Source organism: Heloderma suspectum, chromosome 2 (assembly GCF_057233095.1).
Source record: "Heloderma suspectum isolate Gila_16-S chromosome 2, 16-S_ref, whole genome shotgun sequence".
Classification (NCBI taxonomy): domain Eukaryota; kingdom Metazoa; phylum Chordata; class Lepidosauria; order Squamata; family Helodermatidae; genus Heloderma; species Heloderma suspectum.
In genome coordinates, this window is record NC_139459.1 from 344,574,275 (window position 1) to 344,591,953 (window position 17,679).

Here is a 17,679-nt window from a genome sequence, read left to right on the forward strand (position 1 = left end):
GGAGTCAGAAATTCTTGCTGATCTACTACAAGAGTGGCCAATTTGTGGCCCTCCAGATGTTTTGGATTGCAACTTCCATCACCACTGGCCATGCTGGCTAGAGCTGATGGGAGTTGTAGGCCAAAACTTTTGGAGGACCAGAAATTGCCTCTCCCTGATCTACTGCAATTCACCCAGAGATCTTCTGGAAGATCCTGACCCACCTTCTGCCCATCCTATGTTACAGGGAATGTCCATAGTTTGGTGAATGACAACATTCACCCATGCATGCTAGCAATCACAGGTTAATTTTTCGGTTGTCAAAAAATAGGTATCTGTTCCCTGACTTTTCAGTTACACACCATTAAAAGTTTATAGTCACCTTTAGATGACTGTCAGCATTCTCTGGTGTAGCTTTTGGGTTTTCAGGCATTTGGCAAATTTGTCTGGGATTTCAGAATTTGCATGTGAAGCAGGGATTCAGCTTGCAGCATTCCCCGTGAAAAATTCTGAAGCTGTTGTAGGGAATTCTGAAACTGTGACAGCACCAGTCAGAAGGCCCTGCCCGGAGCGCTCTGGGACCAATCTATATGGCCAATTTAGTGCAGAGCGAGAGAGCACATCGGGGTCATTCGTGACAAATGATGCTATCGGCAATCCACAGCAACCTTGCAGCTTCCCTCTGGAAACCACACATTTTTGCAAAGTCATTTTAATGCGTTGTTTTCCTTAAACATGGCTCCTGCGCAGTTCTGCTGCAATGCTCCCCGTCCCCCCGCATTAAAACCTCAGCGTTCCTACGGGTGTTTCTGTGACCTGGCAGTGACGGTCAAGGGGTGGGTCCTCCCCCTTTTTCCTCCCCATTCCCTCTTCCCCCCCCCATTCACAGTAGGGTGCTTTTGGACACAGGCTTCCTTTCCCCACTACTTCACAGTAGCGCTGTTTTAACAATTCACATAATTGCAGTAGCGCTGTTTTCCTATTCACAATATCTCAGTAGAACTGTTTTCTCCTTCAAAATATCACAGTAGCTTGCTTTACCCATTATCAATCTGTAGCCATGCTGTTTTAACCATTCACAATATCACAGTAGCACTCTTTTTACCTTTCACAACATCCCAGTAGTGGAAGAGAGGGGAGAAGTGTGGGATAAACTACAGGGGCTTAGTTCAGTGCTTCCATTAAACTTCCCAGAGCAGGGGAGCATGGACATGGGTGGGGAACAAGCCTCTCTCATTGGCTGAGCAGCACCTATGTGGTTGATGATGTTCAGTTCTACTCACTGGATTCTGCCCACCTAACCCTGAAATATGGTGGTCTCAAGTGCCGTGTGACCGATGAAAGTGGGCTTTTAGATAGTTTATACTCCTTTTTTTTGTTTGTGTGCTGCTGATGGATGAAAGTGATCCAGATATAACCACAAAATACTTCTGAAATCATCACCATGTAGATTCCCCCACAGCCCTGAATTTCCCATGAGTTTAGAATCTAGAGCAGGCCTCAGCTGAAGCTCAAAAAAGTTCAAGACATCACCTGAGGAGGCATTCCCTAAGATACACTGGGCCTGAGTAGATTAGGTCACCAACACTTCTTTGCTCTCCAGGCACTATTCTCTCCCCCACACCTTATTTTAAAAATATTTGTATTGGTTTTTCAAATTTAACAATATATTCAAGGTGCAATCCTATGCATGTTTAGACTGGCATGGCTGGCTGGGGCATCCTGGGAATTATAGGTGTTTTCTCTGTCTAAACATGCATAGGATTGCACCCTAAATATCAACAAAATGAGATATCAATAAGAACATCCAACCATACATTTTTATCTTGATCATTGTTACATAGAATCATAGAATCATAGAATCATAGAACAGTAGGTTGGAAGGGGCCTATAAGACCATCAAGTCCAAAATAGAATTGTGTTGGTTGTCTGACCTCTTATCTTATCAGCTTATACTCTGTTAACCAAATAAATCTAAATAAATAACAGGAAGTGGTTGTTTGTCCGTCCTTGATGGACTCGAAAATCATACATCCAATTGTTATAAAACTTTCAGGATTTGTTGTATCTCTATCTGGGATGTTTTAGGTGTAGTGAAAATATCATCTGCCATCTTGAAACAAAATGGTGGCCAATCCAAATTTTTGAAGATGTACTGCTTCAATGGAAGTGTTTGTATGTCCCCCAAGACTGTGAAACCTAGACACCTGAAGTTCCAGGACCATGAATCCTACACACCTGAAATGTGACGTGCAGACTGAAGGGACCTTATGGGTGTACACCTCAGGGCCATGTGTTTAAAACACATTAATTATAAAACAAATAAATTATAATTAATTTAAATGTGTCTGTGAGCTTGAAGCCTGCGGTACCATCTTCAATCACTACATGACAGACTTACTTAACCAGCTTTGTAGTTCATACAGTTTAAAGCCAGGAGGAACTAGTCTGAGGGAAATAGTTATATGGCCGCCCCTGCCCCTTTTCTCTTGGGCAGCCCCCCCCCATGGGAATGAAGTGGACAGACCGCTCACTCAGGGGGCTATGGGGTCACCATGACAGGGGCTGGTCCTAAGGGACAAGGCAGGCGTAATGTGTACAACACTGGCAGCTGCAGAGATTGGCTTGAAGGCTTTGCTATATCACACTAAGGGCTGTTCCAGCCCGTGCAAAGCCATCGAGAACATACAATCCAACACTGCCCATCATTTATTTGTTGTTGTTGTTCAGTCGTAAGTCGTGTCTGACTCTTCGTGACCCCATGGACCATAGCATGCCAGGCCTTCCTGTCCTCCGCTCTCTCCCGGAGTGCGCTCAAGTTCATATTCCTTGCATCGGTGATGCTATCTAGCCATCTCATCCTCTGCCATCCCCTTCTCCTTTTGCCTTCAATCTTTCCCAGCATCAGGGTCTTTTCCAGTGACTTTTCTCTTCGTGTTAGGTAGCCAAAATATTTGAGCTTCAGCTTCAGGATCTGTCCTTCCAATGAGCACTCAGGGTTGATTTCCTTTAGGATTGACTGATCTGACCTCCTTGCAGTCCAGGGGACTCGTAAGAGTCTTCTCCAGCACCACAGTTCGAAAGCATCAATTCTTCGGCACTCAGCCTTCCTTATAGTCCAGCTCTCACAGCCATACGTTACTACTGGGAAAACCATAGCTTTGATTATATGAATCTTTGTCGGCAAGGTGATGTCTCTGCTTCTTACTGTGCTGTCTAGGTTTGCCAAAGCTTTCCTCCCAAGGAGCAAACGTCTTTGAATTTCATGGCTACAGTCACCATCTGCGGTGATCTTGGAGCCCAAGAAAATAACATCTGTCACTGCTTCCATTTCTTCCCCTTCTATATGCCAGGAAATGATGGGGCCAGATGCCATGATCTTACTTTTTTAATGTTGAGCTTCAAACCAGCTTTTGCACTCTCCACTTTCATCCTCAACAAGAGGCTCTTTAGATCCTCTTTGCTTTCTGCCATTAGGGTGGTATCATCTGCGTATCTGAGGTTGTTGATAATTCTTCTGGCAATCTTAATTCTGACCTGTGATTCATCCAACCCAGCGTTTCTCATGATGTACTCTGCATATAAGTTAAATAAGCAGGGTGACAATATGCAGCCTTGTCATACTCCTTTCCCAATTTTGAACCAATCGGTTGTTCCATGTCCGGTTCTTACTGTTGCTTCTTGTCCCTCGTACAGGTTTCTCAGGAGACAGGTAAGGTGGTCTGGTACTCCCGTTTCTTTAAGAATTTGCCACAGTTTGTTGTGATCCACACAATCAAAGGCTTTAGCGTAGTCAATGAAGCAGAAATAGATGTTTTTCTGGAATTCTCTTGCTTTCTCCATGATCCAGCAAATGTTGGCGATTTGATCTCTAGTTCCTCTGCCTCTTCTAAACCCCGCTTGTACTTCCGGTAGTTCTCAGTTCACATACTGCTGAAGCCTAGCTTGTAGGATTTTGAGCATCACCTTGCTGGCATGTGGAATGAGCGCAATTGTACGGTAGTTTGAACACTCTTTGGCATTGCCCTTCTTTGGAATTGGAATGTAAACTGACCTTTTCCAGTCTTGTGGCCACTGTTGAGTGTTCCAAATTCGTTGGCATATTGAGTGCAGCCAACGTCATCTTTTGACGTTTAACAGCATCATCTTTTAGGATTTTAAATAGCTCAGCTGGAATACTGTCATCTCCGCTAGCTTTGTTGTTACTAATGCTTCTAAGGCCTACTTGACTTCACTCTCTAGGATGTCCGGCTCAGGTTCAGTGACCGCACTATCATGGCTATCAGGGACATTCAGATCTTTCCTGTATAGTTCTTCTGTGTATTCTTGCCACCTCTTCTTAATCTCATCTGCTTCTGTTAGGTCCCTGCCTTCTTTGTCCTTTATCATGCCTATCTTTGCACAAAATGTTCCCTTGAGATTTCCCATTTTCTTGAAGAGATCTCTAGTCTTTCCCATTCTGTTGTTTTCCTCCATTTCTTTGCATTGTTCATTTAAGAAGGCCTTCTTGTCTCTCCTTGCTATTCTCTGGAACTCTGCATTCAGTTGGATATATCTTCCCCTTTCTCCCTTGCTTTTCGCTTCCCTTCTTTCCTCAGCTCCTTGTAAAGCCTCATCAGACAGCCACTTGGCTTTCTTGCATTTCTTTTTCTTTGGGATGGATTGAGTTGCTGCTTCCTGAACATTGTTACGGACCTCCGTCCATAGTTCCTGAGGCACTCTGTCTATCAGGTCTAATCCCTTAAATCTATTCCTCACCTCCACTGTATATTCATAAGGGATATGATTTAGGTCATACCTGAATGGTTTAGTGGTTTTCCCGACGTTCTTCAATTTAAGCTGAAATTTTGCAAGAAGCAGCTCATGATCTGAGCCACAGTCAGCTCCAGGTCTTGTTTTTACTGACTGTATAGAGCTTCTCCATCTTTGGCTGCAAAGGACATAATCAATCTGATTTCGATATTGACCATCTGGTGTTGTCCATGTGTAGAGTCACCTCTTGTGCTGTTGGAAAAGAGTGTTTGCTATGATCAGTGTGTTCTCTTGGCAAAACTCTATTAGCCTTTGTCCTGCTTCATTTTGTACACCAAGGCCATGCTTACCTGTTATCCCAGTTATTTCTGGACTTCCTACTTTAGCATTCCAATCCCCTATGATGAAGAGGACATCTTTTTTTGGTGTTAGTTCTAGAAGGTGTTGTAGGTCTTCATAGAACCAATCAACCTCAGCTTCTTTGGCCTCAGTGGTTGGGGCATAGACTTGAATTCCTGTGATGTTGAATGGTTTGCCTTGGATTCGTACTGAGATCAATCTATCGTTTTTGAGATTGTACCCCAGTACTGCTTTTCCCACCCTTTTGTTGACTATGAGTGCTACTCCATTTCTTTTAAGGGATTCTTGCCCACAGTAGTAGAATAATTTATTTATATGATGATGATGATGATAATAATAATAATAATAACAACAACAAGAGTAAACCCACCATTGGAAGATATGAATCACTTGATCTGAGAATAAAGGAACCTCCTTAAACACCTTTTGCAAAACCGTGTTGTCAGACGTAGGCACATATTTTCACATGTGGTGGCCATTTCATTTCACTTCCTCCAGCGCTTGGGTGAAGTCTTTTTGTAAATACACTTTTCTGACCTCAGAGGGCAGCCAGCATGGTTCTTTCCACACCAGCAGGGCAGGGCAGGGGGATGGATCTCCGACTCCCCCTTGCAAGGTCAGAGCACTGTTTCCGACCTCAGAAGGGAGACACCTGAGATGGTAACTTCTTCCCGCTCCATCCGACTAGCTTGTTTCCCACACTTGAACAAGAGTGTTTGTGACTCACTTGACCAAGAGAGAAAACTGCAGCTATACAGACAGACTCCACTCAGCAACAGATTTATGAATCCCAGCTGAGTGTTTGGGGCATCAAGAATTAATTGATATGGGTTGCGGTCCCTAAAACATCTCTCAAGCCAAATAATACAAAGTGGTACCACAAAATATACATTTATTGCTCAAACAGTATTAGAATAACAAATCTTTGAAATGATGGAACAAGCAAAACACATCACTGCATACTGTGCAATTGGGATGATTAGAAGTATAATAGAAGTCATGGCTAGCATATTTCTAAGTAAAATTAAAGGTATATTTCTCTCAACCAACAAAGCAGTTATCGTTAAAATCTTATAGTTACCTTTCTGGCAAGCATGGTTGGCAGAGCTTAGATGATCATGTTTGGTAGGCTTCTCATTCTCCCAGGATCTCTCTGGGCAATCAGATCAAACTCTTGCTTTTATAACCCTTATTTTGATGATGACCTCATCCTAAGTTTTGGACCTGGTCATACCACTATTCCTATTTTTCCCAGTGTAGCCAGGTTTGCTATTAACACCAGTAACACATAGATGAAGGTATCCCTGCTAAGCTAATCAGCTTTCTGGTTGACCAACCCACTTGTGACAACCTCACTTCATTTCCAAGAATGTTTCCCCTTATTTCCAATAATACGTTCTATTACTCACAGTTATCTAACAACACACACAGAACTAATCACATCTGTTACTGATCACACACAGTTAGCATACACAGATAACTAGGAATAGAACTCCTATGAAATACAATTAATTCTTATCAACAACGTACATTACATTCATACTCTGTGACACACTGAACAATCCTATGGCCCCTGGAAGACTCACCCAGGGGCCATAGGATGGACCCCTAAGGCTGCAATCCTATGCATGTTTAGACAGAAAAATGTCCTACAACTCCCAGCATTCCCCAGCAGCCATTATAATTGTACTCAGTGCTATCAGCAATAATTTCTGCATCCATTGATTTGCCAGGATACGTCTTAGTTTCTCATTCCATAGTTTCAAATGGGCATTCCCCCATAAGGCTAATTTAGCGTCAGGATATAGATCAAACTGCAGCTGATGAGACGTTATGCATCACATAGCTGGACTTGGACTGGACAGCCCTTCAGATGGAGGATGCCTTCAAACTAGAGATCAGTCCACTGTCAGCCCTTCAAATGGAGGACTGTCCTCCGTAAAAGAAGACACATGGCCACTCTACCACAAACCCCAGCTTCCAGCAAGCCTTTCTAAGGGTGCAATCCTAGGCATGTTTAGACAGAAAAAGTCCTACAAAAAGTCCATGGTTGGCTGGGGCATGCTGGGAGATGTAGGGCATTTTTCTGTCTAAACATGCATAGGGTTGTGCCCTAACAAGCTTAACTAAAAATAAGAGCCATGCTTAATCAGACCAGGCTGAGGCCAGGCCAGCAAAATCAGGCCTTTAAAACTCCACACAGTCTGCTTCTATACTGATTCTCCTGTCAATTTGATCCAGCATTCCATCTTGCTGGAACTTGCACTTCAGCCGATCCATAAATAGCTGTCTATTTCCCAGCAATGATCACTTATGGTATACCGTTATCTGGATTCCATGGATTGGTCTCTGGGATAGGGTGGCCAGGAGTCTTCTTTTACAGAGGACAGTCTTATTTGAAGGGCTGCCAGATGACTGTCCTCTGTTTTGAAGGCATTGTTTATTTGAAGGGCTGTCCAGTCCAAGTCTGGTTTAAAGTCAAAGAACCATCAGACGGAAGAGCTGGGCCTTGAAGCCGTCCACCAACAGCAGCTGGACAGCAAACTGAGCAAAGCACATAGGCCACTTGGTGTCGTTTTCCTCACTATGCTGAGATGTATTATATTTCTATTTAAATTATAATACTTATGTCTACATTTGCATTTATACATATAAATTAGCATTTGCACATTTTATGCAAATGGGTGTCATCTTTTGTCTTATTTTTTGGGGTTAGTCACAAGTGGCCACCCTACTCTTGAGTAGATGGTCCACTCTTTTTGGTCAAGGAGGATGGATTGCATGACCCCTGCTCTCTTCAAGCTCTATCCTGCTATGAAAGCCATACCTTGTCATTCCCCACCCCTGGGGACTCCTCATCCAGTGAGGAGCAGTCCTTACCTGACCAAGAACCAGAGGGAGAAATCCAGGAGGCACTCTGTCAGACTGATGCTGAGCAGCCAGGGCCCTCTCACGTTTCGTCAGAGGACTCAAGAGTCAGAACAGGAGGAGGGTCATCCACCCAAGGAGAGATGTTGTTTGAAAGGGCTTACTCAGCATCCTCCTCTCAGAGGCAGCTCTCATCTGCAAGCAAAGTCTTCTTGGGAGGAGGGCCCTTGATCGGTTGCAGCTGGGTGATGGGTGGGATCAGGGGCATACAGGTTTGATAAACCTTCCAGAACCTCTGCTTCCTTGCTAGAAACAAAACCTGTATCTAGCTCATTTGTCTGCGGGGTTCCTTGCCTTCTTGCTTCTGACTGAACTCTTGATTTATAACCCAGACCATTGATGGCTCTGTTTATTGCCTGCTCCCTGCTGATTTCCTGATGCTATTTTCTCCTCGGGTTTTTGACCTCTGCATGCTTTCCTTGACAACACTCTCAACTAATCCCAGGTTTTGGCATTCCAGTCTCTACAGCAATGACCTTGTATTTTTTTCTCAATCATTCTCTTACTGTTCATTGGTTTTCAGCCAGACCTGCTAAGCTACAGGTCCAAGTGGAGTTCCTAAGCAGGACATACCTTAATAAGATATAGTTCCTTCCTGACAACACTAAACTAGTTCATGACTCCAGATAATCCTAAGAAAGTAGCTTTGTTTCATTTGTTTGTCTCCTTGCAGTAGTGCTTGAAACTTGGGATTGTGTTGGAGAGCCCAATGAAAATATTGAGCCAGTGTGTGACAGCTGTGAAAAAAAGATGTATTCCATGTTACTGATCATTAGGTGTATTCCATGTTAGGGATCATTATTGAGAACAAACCTGCCAATATTGTAATGTCTTTATACAAATCTATGGTGCGACCACTCTCAGAAGACGGTGTTCAGTCACCACACCTCAAAAAGGATATTGTAGAGTTGGAAAGGGTGCAGAAAAAGATGATCAAAATGATCAGGAAGCTGGAGCAACTACCTCATGAGGAAAGGTTGCAATGCCCAGGGCTTTTAAGTTTAGAAAAAAGGCAAGTATGGAGGCTTTATACAACTATGCATGGTGTGGAGAAAATGGAGGGTTTAGAGCAGATATGGTCACAAGACCATCATTATTTAAACCTTGAAACCTTGAAACACACAGACTATTTTGGTCCATCAAATTTAATAACCTATCATATCACATCAAATGGATTATATATAAACACTGGAGTCTTGGGCAGGATATACCAAGGTGTTCTACACCCCCGATGCTGGGATTCCACAAAACTCCAAATTTAGCTGATAGATTAGTCCATTCTGATGTGGTTTGTACAGATATCCACTCATATGGCAATAGAGGCCACTACAGATGCGGACACTGTCATGTTGTCCTCAATGCCTGGAAATTAAGGAATTTTGCCATCCATATGATCAAAATGTTCAGTTTGAGATCATGTACAAGCAGCAGTGCTTCCTTTGCAGTATATGGTATCTTGTGTCCATGCCCCAAATTATATATTGGACAAACCACAAGATCACTGAGAGCATGTCTAATTGAACACAACAGCAAGATCTGGAGGGCGGTGGTTGAGGCACCTTTAACATCCCATTTTATAGAACTGTTAGAACAGCATCATCAAGCCACTGATCTTAATTTTTTTTTTGCATTGGAACACATTCATTCTACTCCATCTACATGCATGCCATTAGATGTATTGCTGCCCCAGAGGGAGGTGTGCTGAATTCACAAATTTTCCACGATGGCACCTAATGGTCTTAATGATAAATTAGATTTAACTGTATTTTTGTAGAAGACATTCCATTATGTGTTATGTATAGTAAGAATTTACAAATCAAACAGATGTTTGTCAAAGACTCAGTTGGTTCGATATGTGACTTAACAAATTTAATGCTGGGCCTTTCAGATCCTTGTAGATTTTTCTACAACTGGCTCCTTTGACTTTCTGAACAAGGCCCGGCAGAGCTTCCATTCACAGCAGCAACTCAAACATTCTTTTAGAAGTAGGTTGCTGCAAGAAATGGTTCTGGTTTCAGCAGCCCAATTTCTTTTCAAAGTAGTTCTTTGCAAGGTAATTCTTCTCTGAGCAGGTCTTTTTATATGCTTTCTCTGAAACACATTCTTCATTAATTGTAATGTTCAGTGACAGTTGAAGGTTAAAGTTCAGGATGATCCATATTAGGGCTGTGCATCGCTTCGGTGCTGAATCTGAATACTGAAGCAAATCAGCGTGCTTTGGAGGTGCCTTGGTGAGACCTGAAGTGGATCAGACCAGCACCGAGGTGGTCCAAAGTGAAGTGGGTTACTGCCGAAGCACCTTGGTCTGCCTCCAAGATTCAGAGCTATTCTGATGCCTTCTGAAGCTCAGACAGGCTATCTCTAAGTGTGCAATCCTATGCAGGTTTAGACAGAAAAAAAATCTGGGAGTTGTAGGTCTTTTTTCTGTCTAAACCTGCATAGGATTGTGCCCTTAATGTATCAATTTATGAAAGATCAGGGAGGGGGAGAGGAGGAGGGGTGGAAGGGGAGAGGAGGAGAAGGGGGTGAGCTTTGGCAAATGGCAACTCTAGTTGCCAAATTAGGGCTGAACTTAACCCAGCAGTCTCCAATCAGTGACAGTGGTGGAGGAGGGGGAAAATACTGTATATATTGGAGAAATTGGCCTGCATTTGTTTCATTGTGTGAGAGAGTGCTGTTAGAGGTGGTGGTTAGAGACAGCTGTTAGAATTGGTTAGTTAGTTGGCTAGATCTGTGAAGGGGTGTGTGTGTGTGTGTGTATGTGTTGTACTGCAGCTTTGTTCTTCTTATTCTTTCCCAGCCAGCCCTTTCAATTAAACTATTCCCTTTCTTTCTTTTCTAAATAATCTATTTAAAAAATCAAAAACATTTTAAAAGTACTTTAGTTTCCCCCTTTTCTTGCCTTGTTCTTTGGCTCCCCCCGCCCCCTCCCTTCTGAATTATTCAACCATTCTTACTAGTTTTCTCTTTCCTTCTTTTTTTATATAAAAAAGGGGAAAATGTAAAAAGTAGTTTAGTTTCCTTGCCTTACCTTGTTCTTTGGTGCCCCCCCCCCCCGTCATTCTCAATTCAACTCTTTCTTCGTAGTTTTCTGGCTAAATCCTGTACTTCCCTTTCCTTGTTCTTGGCTCTCTCCCCTCCCCACCCTTCTCAATTCCCATATTCCTTCCCTTTTGAACTCTATATCTTTTCCCTAAAACAAATCAAATTAGAAAACCCTTTTCTTTGCTTGTAGGTAGTTCTGTATTTGTTTTTCTTTTGCTCATGTGCATGCACGCTTTTGTTGTGGTCAAGCAAACAGTGTGTGGCAAAGCACTACACACAAGTCCACATTTCAAAATACAGTGGGCAAAGCACTACAAACATTAATAACATATATTATTTAAATTTAATACTACACTGTGTGGCAAAGCAAGCCCAATATAAGGCATCTTCGGGGTCTTGGCATTGGGGCTACCCATTGCCCGGACTTCATGCACTTCTGTATAACCAATGAAAAGTTATAGTTCTTTGATTTGAGAGTTTGTGTTGAAAACACAACACAATGTTTTCCCAGGTAATGTGTATCCCATTCCACCAAAGAGATCCTGAGGTCATCCACTGTGAAGCTGAATAGGAAAGGGGAGAGAGGTTATTTGCACTTCAGAGAAACGTACAGCAGAAATTAGGGATAGTGACCTCCTCCTAATCAAAGCTCAAACACCTAATTTCTCTGATTATCCCTTTATGACCTTTGGTTTGAGTTCCTGAAAACAACACAAATTATCTATGCCTAGCACAAAAACTACTGGGCCAAACTGTCTGAAATCTGGCAGGTGGAATCCCCTCCATGGAAGCTGCCAGGTCCCCAAATTTCATGTATTTATCATGGAAACTGGAAAAAGTTATGGTTGTTTCTGTTTTCCAATGCAAGTCATTGGGAAAACGTAAAATCTGAATAATTCAGATATCTGAATCTTGCTTCGGATCTGAAAGCAAAGCGGGTTGGGTCTGAATCAGTCTGAAGCAAAGCAGGGCTGCTTCGGAAGGTCCAAATTGGCATCCAAAGCGAAGTGGGGGTCTGTGCACAGCCCTAATTCATATCACATGAGATCTATCACCCTATGGAAGGTTCTCTCCAGGGAGTTGCCTTATATCCTCTAAGGTGAGATTTTTGCTCAGTTCAAGCAAACCATTTCTTAGATATTTTTTTCATTAAAAAAAAATCATATACATTCCTGTATATTTTCAGCATGTAGATAATAAAAATTCTTATTTGTTATAGTTAACCCTGAGTTCACTTGAACCAACTGAGGCTAATTGGAACAAGAAGTGTAAGAACAGCAATGAGAAAACCATAAAGGTCTTTCTGAAGGAAGAAAACTGTATAGAAATGTTTGTTTGAAGAAGTGTTTGAGGAATGTTTTTCTGAGGTAGTTTTGAAAAAAGATATTAACCAGTGTACTTGTTAAAATATTATATCATCCTCATCAATATTTTTGTGAAACTCTTCATAAGAACATAAGAAGAGCCCTGCTGGATCAGACCAAGGGTCCATCTAGTCCATCATTCAGTTCACACAGTGGCCAACCAGCTGTCAACCAGGAACCCACAAGCAGGACATGAGCGCTACAGCACCCTCCCGCCCATGGTCCCCAGCAACTGGTGTACATAGGCTCACGGCCTCTGGTACTGGAGGTAGCACATAGCCATCAAGACTAGTAGCCATTGATAGCCTTTTCCTCCAGGAATTTGTCCAACCTCCTTTTAAAGCCATCCAAATTGGTGGCCATCACTACATCCTGTGGCAATGAATACCATAGTTTAACTATGCGCTGTGTGAAGAAGTACTTTCTTTTATCTGTCCTGAATCTCCCACCAATCAGCTTCATAGGATGACTCCTTTGGGTTCTAGTATTTTGAAAGAGAGAGAAAAATGTCTCCCTATCCACATTCTCCACACCATGCATCATTTTGTGCACCACTATCATGTCTCCCCTTACCCTCTTTTTTTCCAAGCCAAACAGTCCCAGCTGTTGTAACCTGTCCTCACAGGGGAGATGCTCCAGCCCCTTGATCATTTTACTTTCCCCTTTCTGTACTTTTTCCAGCTCTACAATATCTTTTTTTAGGCATGGTAACCAGAACTGTACACAGTATTCCAAGTGTGGTCGCACCATAGATTTGTATAGGGGCAGTAGGCGACTCTACACATGGACATCCCCAGATGGTCAATATCAAAATCAGATTGATTATGTCCTTTGCAGTCAAAGATGGAGAAACTCTATACAGTCTGTAAAAACAAGACCTGGAGCTGACTGTGGCTCAGATCATGAGCTTCTTGTTGCAAAATTTCAGTTTAAATTGAAGAACGTAGGGAAAACCACTAAACCATTCAGGTATGACCTAAATCATATCCCTTATGAATATACAGTGGAGGTGAGGAATAGATTTAAGGGATTAGACCTGATAGACAGAGTGCCTCAGGAACTATGGACGGAGGTCCGTAACATTGTTCAGGAGGCAGCAACGAAATCCGTCCCAAAGAAAGAGAAATGCAAGAAAGCCAAGTGGCTGTCTGATGAGGCTTTACAAGTAGCTCACGAAAGAAGGGAAGCGAAAAGCAAGGGAGAAAGGGGAAGATATATCCAACTGAATGCAGAGTTCCAGAGAATAGCAAGGAGAGACAAGAAGGCCTTCTTAAATGAACAATGCAAAGAAATCGAGGAAAACAACAGAATGGGAAAGACTAGAGATCTCTTCAAGAAAATTGGAGATCTCAAGGGAACGTTTTGTGCAAAGACGGGCATGATAAAGGACAAAGAAGGCAGGGACCTAACAGAAGCAGATGAGATTAAGAAGAGGTGGCAAGAATACACAGAAGAACTATACAGGAAAGATCTGAATGTCCCTGATAGCCATGATAGTACAGTCACTGAACTTGAGCCGGACATCCTCGAGAGTGAAGTCAAGTAGGCCTTAGAAGCATTAGTAACAACAAAGCTAGCGGAGATGACAGTATTCCAGCCGAGCTATTTAAAATCCTAAAAGATGATGCTGTTAAAGTGCTGCACTCAATATGCCAACAAATTTGGAACACTCGAACAGTGGCCGCAAGACTGGAAAAGGTCAGTTTACATTCCAATTCCAAAGAAGGGCAACGCCAAAGAGTGTTCAAACTACCGCACAATTGCGCTCATTTCACATGCCAGCAAGGTGATGCTCAAAATCCTACAAGCTAGGCTTCAGCAGTATGCGAACCGAGAACTACGGGAAGTACAAGCGGGGTTTCGAAGAGGCAGAGGAACTAGAGATCAAATCGCCAACATTCGCTTGATCATGGAGAAAGCAAGAGAATTCCAGAAAAGCGTCTATTTCTGCTTCATTGACTACGCTAAAGCCTTTGATTGTGTGGATCACAACAAACTGTGGCAAATTCTGAAAGAGATGGGAGTACCAGACCACCTGACCTGTCTCCTGAGAAACCTGTACGAGGGTCAAGAAGCAACAGTAAGAACCAGACATGGAACAACCGAGTGGTTCAAAATTGGGAAAGGAGTACGACAAGGCTGCATAATGTCACCCTGCTTATTTAACTTACATGCAGAGTACATCATGAGAAACGCCGGGTTGGATGAATCACAGGTCGGAATTAAGAGTGCCAGGAGAATTATCAACAACCTCCGATATGCAGACGATACCACCCTAATGGCAGAAAGCGAAGAGGATCTCAAGAGCCTCTTGTTGAGGGTGAAAGAGGAGAGTGCAAAAGCTGGTTTGAAACTCAACATTACAAAAACTAAGATCATGGCATCTGGCCCCATCACTTCCTGGCATATAGAAGGGGAAGAAATGGACAGATTTTATTTTCTTGGGCTCCAAGATCACCGCAGATGGTGACTGTAGCCATGAAATGAAAAGACGCTTGCTCCTTGGGAGGAAAGCTATGGCAAACTTAGACAGCATAGTAAGAAGCAGAGACATCACCTTGCCGATAAAGGTCCGCATAATCAAAGCTATGGTTTTCCCAGTAGTAACGTATGGCTGTGAGAGCTGGACTATAAGGAAGGCTGAGCCCAGGAGAATCGATGCTTTCGAACTGTGGTGCTGGAGAAGACTCTTACAAGTCCCCTGGACTGCAAGGAGGTCAAATCAGTCCATCCTAAAGGAAATCAACCCTGAGTGCTCATTGGAAGGACAGATACTGAAGCTGAAGCTGAAATATTTTGGCCACCTAATGCGAAGAGAAAACTCTCTGGAAAAGACCCTGATGCTGGGAAAGACTGAAGGCAAAAGGAGAAGGGGACGACAGAGGATGAGATGACTAGATAGCATCACCGATGCAATGAATATGAACTTGAGCACACTCCGGGAGAGAGCGCAGGACAGGAAGGCCTGGCGTGCTATGGTCCATGGGGTCACGAAGAGTCAGACACGACTGAACGACTGAACAACAAGTATGATATTAGCAGTTTTATTCTCAGTTCCTTTTCTAATTATGCCTAACATGGAGTTTGCCTTTTTTACAGCAGCCACACACTGGGTTGACATCTTCATTGAGTTGTCCACCACAACCCCAAGATCTCTTTCCCGGTCGGTCATCGCTAGCTCAGATCCCATCCGGCTATACTTGAAGTTGGGATTTTTTGCCCCAACATGCATCACTTTACACTTGGTTACACTGAACTGCATTCGCCATTTAGATGCCCATTCTCCCTGCGCGAGATCCTTTTGGAGCTCTTCACAGTCCCTTTTTGTTTTAACTACCCTAAATAATTTGGTGTCATCTGCAAACTTTGCCACTTCAGTGTTCACTGCTAATTCCAATAATATATTTTAGGATTCCTTGTGTTTTATGCTTTATGGAATTGTTTGATTCCCCTTGCCAGTGTGGGAGACAGAATAGTGAGCTAGACAGATCTTTGGTCTGAGCAGCCAGTCTCCTCTTACGTTTTATGTTCAACTCTTTCCCCAACCTTTGGCTCTTGTAGGTTTCCTCCTGAGACATCCTCGATGGCATCGGTGTCTTGTTGGGTCTGGATGTACTGCAATACTCATTCTAATGGGAGCCACAATAGCACTGGGTATTTGGGGTGAGTAGTTTGAGGCCTAACGTTGCGCACTGTACTTAATGAAGTGTCATGGGTTGTCCTTTACAACCACAGTCAGCCTCCATGTCCACTTAGAGTGTCTCAAAAAACAGGGCCCAGTGCCTCAAAAGTCCCAGGGTCATGAGGAGGAGGATATGGGTGCTAATGCATTATGTGCTAGGATAGTAGAATAGTTAAATGCCAAAACCAACGGGGCTTCCAGATGAGGCTTTTAGTGTGCAGTTGCCCTGCCACAAACAGAATGATATCAAAGTCCACTTGTAACCCTCCTGTGTTTACTGATCACTTTTTCCAACCTTTTTAACCACAGAAAATCTGGTAAGGAAGGAAAGCCAGAATAGCTCCACAATATTTTTTGACTGGTAGCACTAGGAACTCTCTATTTGGAAGCATTCCAGGGCATTGGTGCCTGTGTTTACACAGATTGAGGCATGGATTTACAACACAGTTAACTATCATGATTTCCTCCCAAGAATACTGGGAGTTATAGTTTGGTGAGGAGGTCTTGTTGAGTATTCTTTGTGACTGATCCCTAGCTAGCTGCCTCCCCTTACAGAACTACACTTTCCACGATTCTCTGGGTCAGACGGAATGACTGTTTAAAAAAAAATTCAGCTCAAGTCTGTAGCGTGCATATGCCCACAGAATGGGTGAATTGATACAAGGTGCTAAGTTCACACAACACAATCACCCATGCTCATTAGTTGAGTATCAGTTGAGAGTGGGTTGTTGTTGAACCGTGGGTTATCGTCTTGTTTGAACCCAGCACGTTTTCTGCAGGGTGGCTTCTTTTTCTCGAACAAGCCACCCCTAGAACTCATGGTTTGTTGTTGGGTTGTGAACTGTGGGTTGTTCGTGGTTAACAAGCCATCCTGCTGGGTTCAGAGAACATGACAACCCATGGTTCAGTGACAACCCACAGTCAACCACTGAGCGTGGGTTACCATGTTGTGTGAACTCAGTGACTGGATTCACACAACACAGCAACCCACTATGAGTTGTTGTCTGGAGCAACACATGATGGATTAGCATGTTGTCTGAAGTTGGAACGCTTACCGCAGGGTGGCTTGTTTTTTGTGACCAAGCCACCCTGGTAACCCATAGGCTGTTCTTGGGGTTGTTTTACCCACAATGGGTTGGCGTGTCATCTGCACCCAGACATGTCAACTCATTGTGGGTAAAGAGCATCAGCCAGTGAGCCACCCTTGCTGAGGGTGGCCGCAATTATGTTTTGCAATCGTGGCCAAGCCACTGCCAAGTGCCCCTTTCCCCTTCTCAACAACAGCCAATCCAAAGTGCCGAAACAGTGGTTCCCTGGCTCCTGCCAAACCCTCCATTGAAAAAATAATAATCCTTGTCCTGTTTTTGTGCAAAAAAGGGAAAGAATTTTTTTTTTTGAGCCTCCCTCCAACTGCAACCAGGACCACAATTGGAGTGGGGACAGGGGACTTGGCAACAGACAAGACGGATTGTTGCCAAGTCGCCTGGGATACTGGGTGGAGCTGGTAGGAGGACCAAGGGGGAAGGGGGGGGAAGAATCCATGACAACCCTGACCATCTGTTGGGTGCA

The 17,679-nt window shown here is 43.4% G+C and overlaps 1 protein-coding gene across 2 annotated transcripts in view; it reads left to right on the forward strand.

Annotated features, from left to right (window-relative positions):
* LOC146355320 (killer cell lectin-like receptor subfamily B member 1B allele B) overlaps positions 1–17,679 on the forward strand; it is a 33,936-nt gene that overhangs the window by 3,626 nt on the left and 12,631 nt on the right. For both annotated transcript variants that reach the window (XM_084840853.1, XM_084840854.1), the window contains exon 2: positions 15,990–16,091. In XM_084840853.1, coding sequence (XP_084696979.1) covers positions 15,990–16,091 — 102 coding nt within the window. The remainder of the gene's footprint in view (positions 1–15,989; positions 16,092–17,679) is intronic.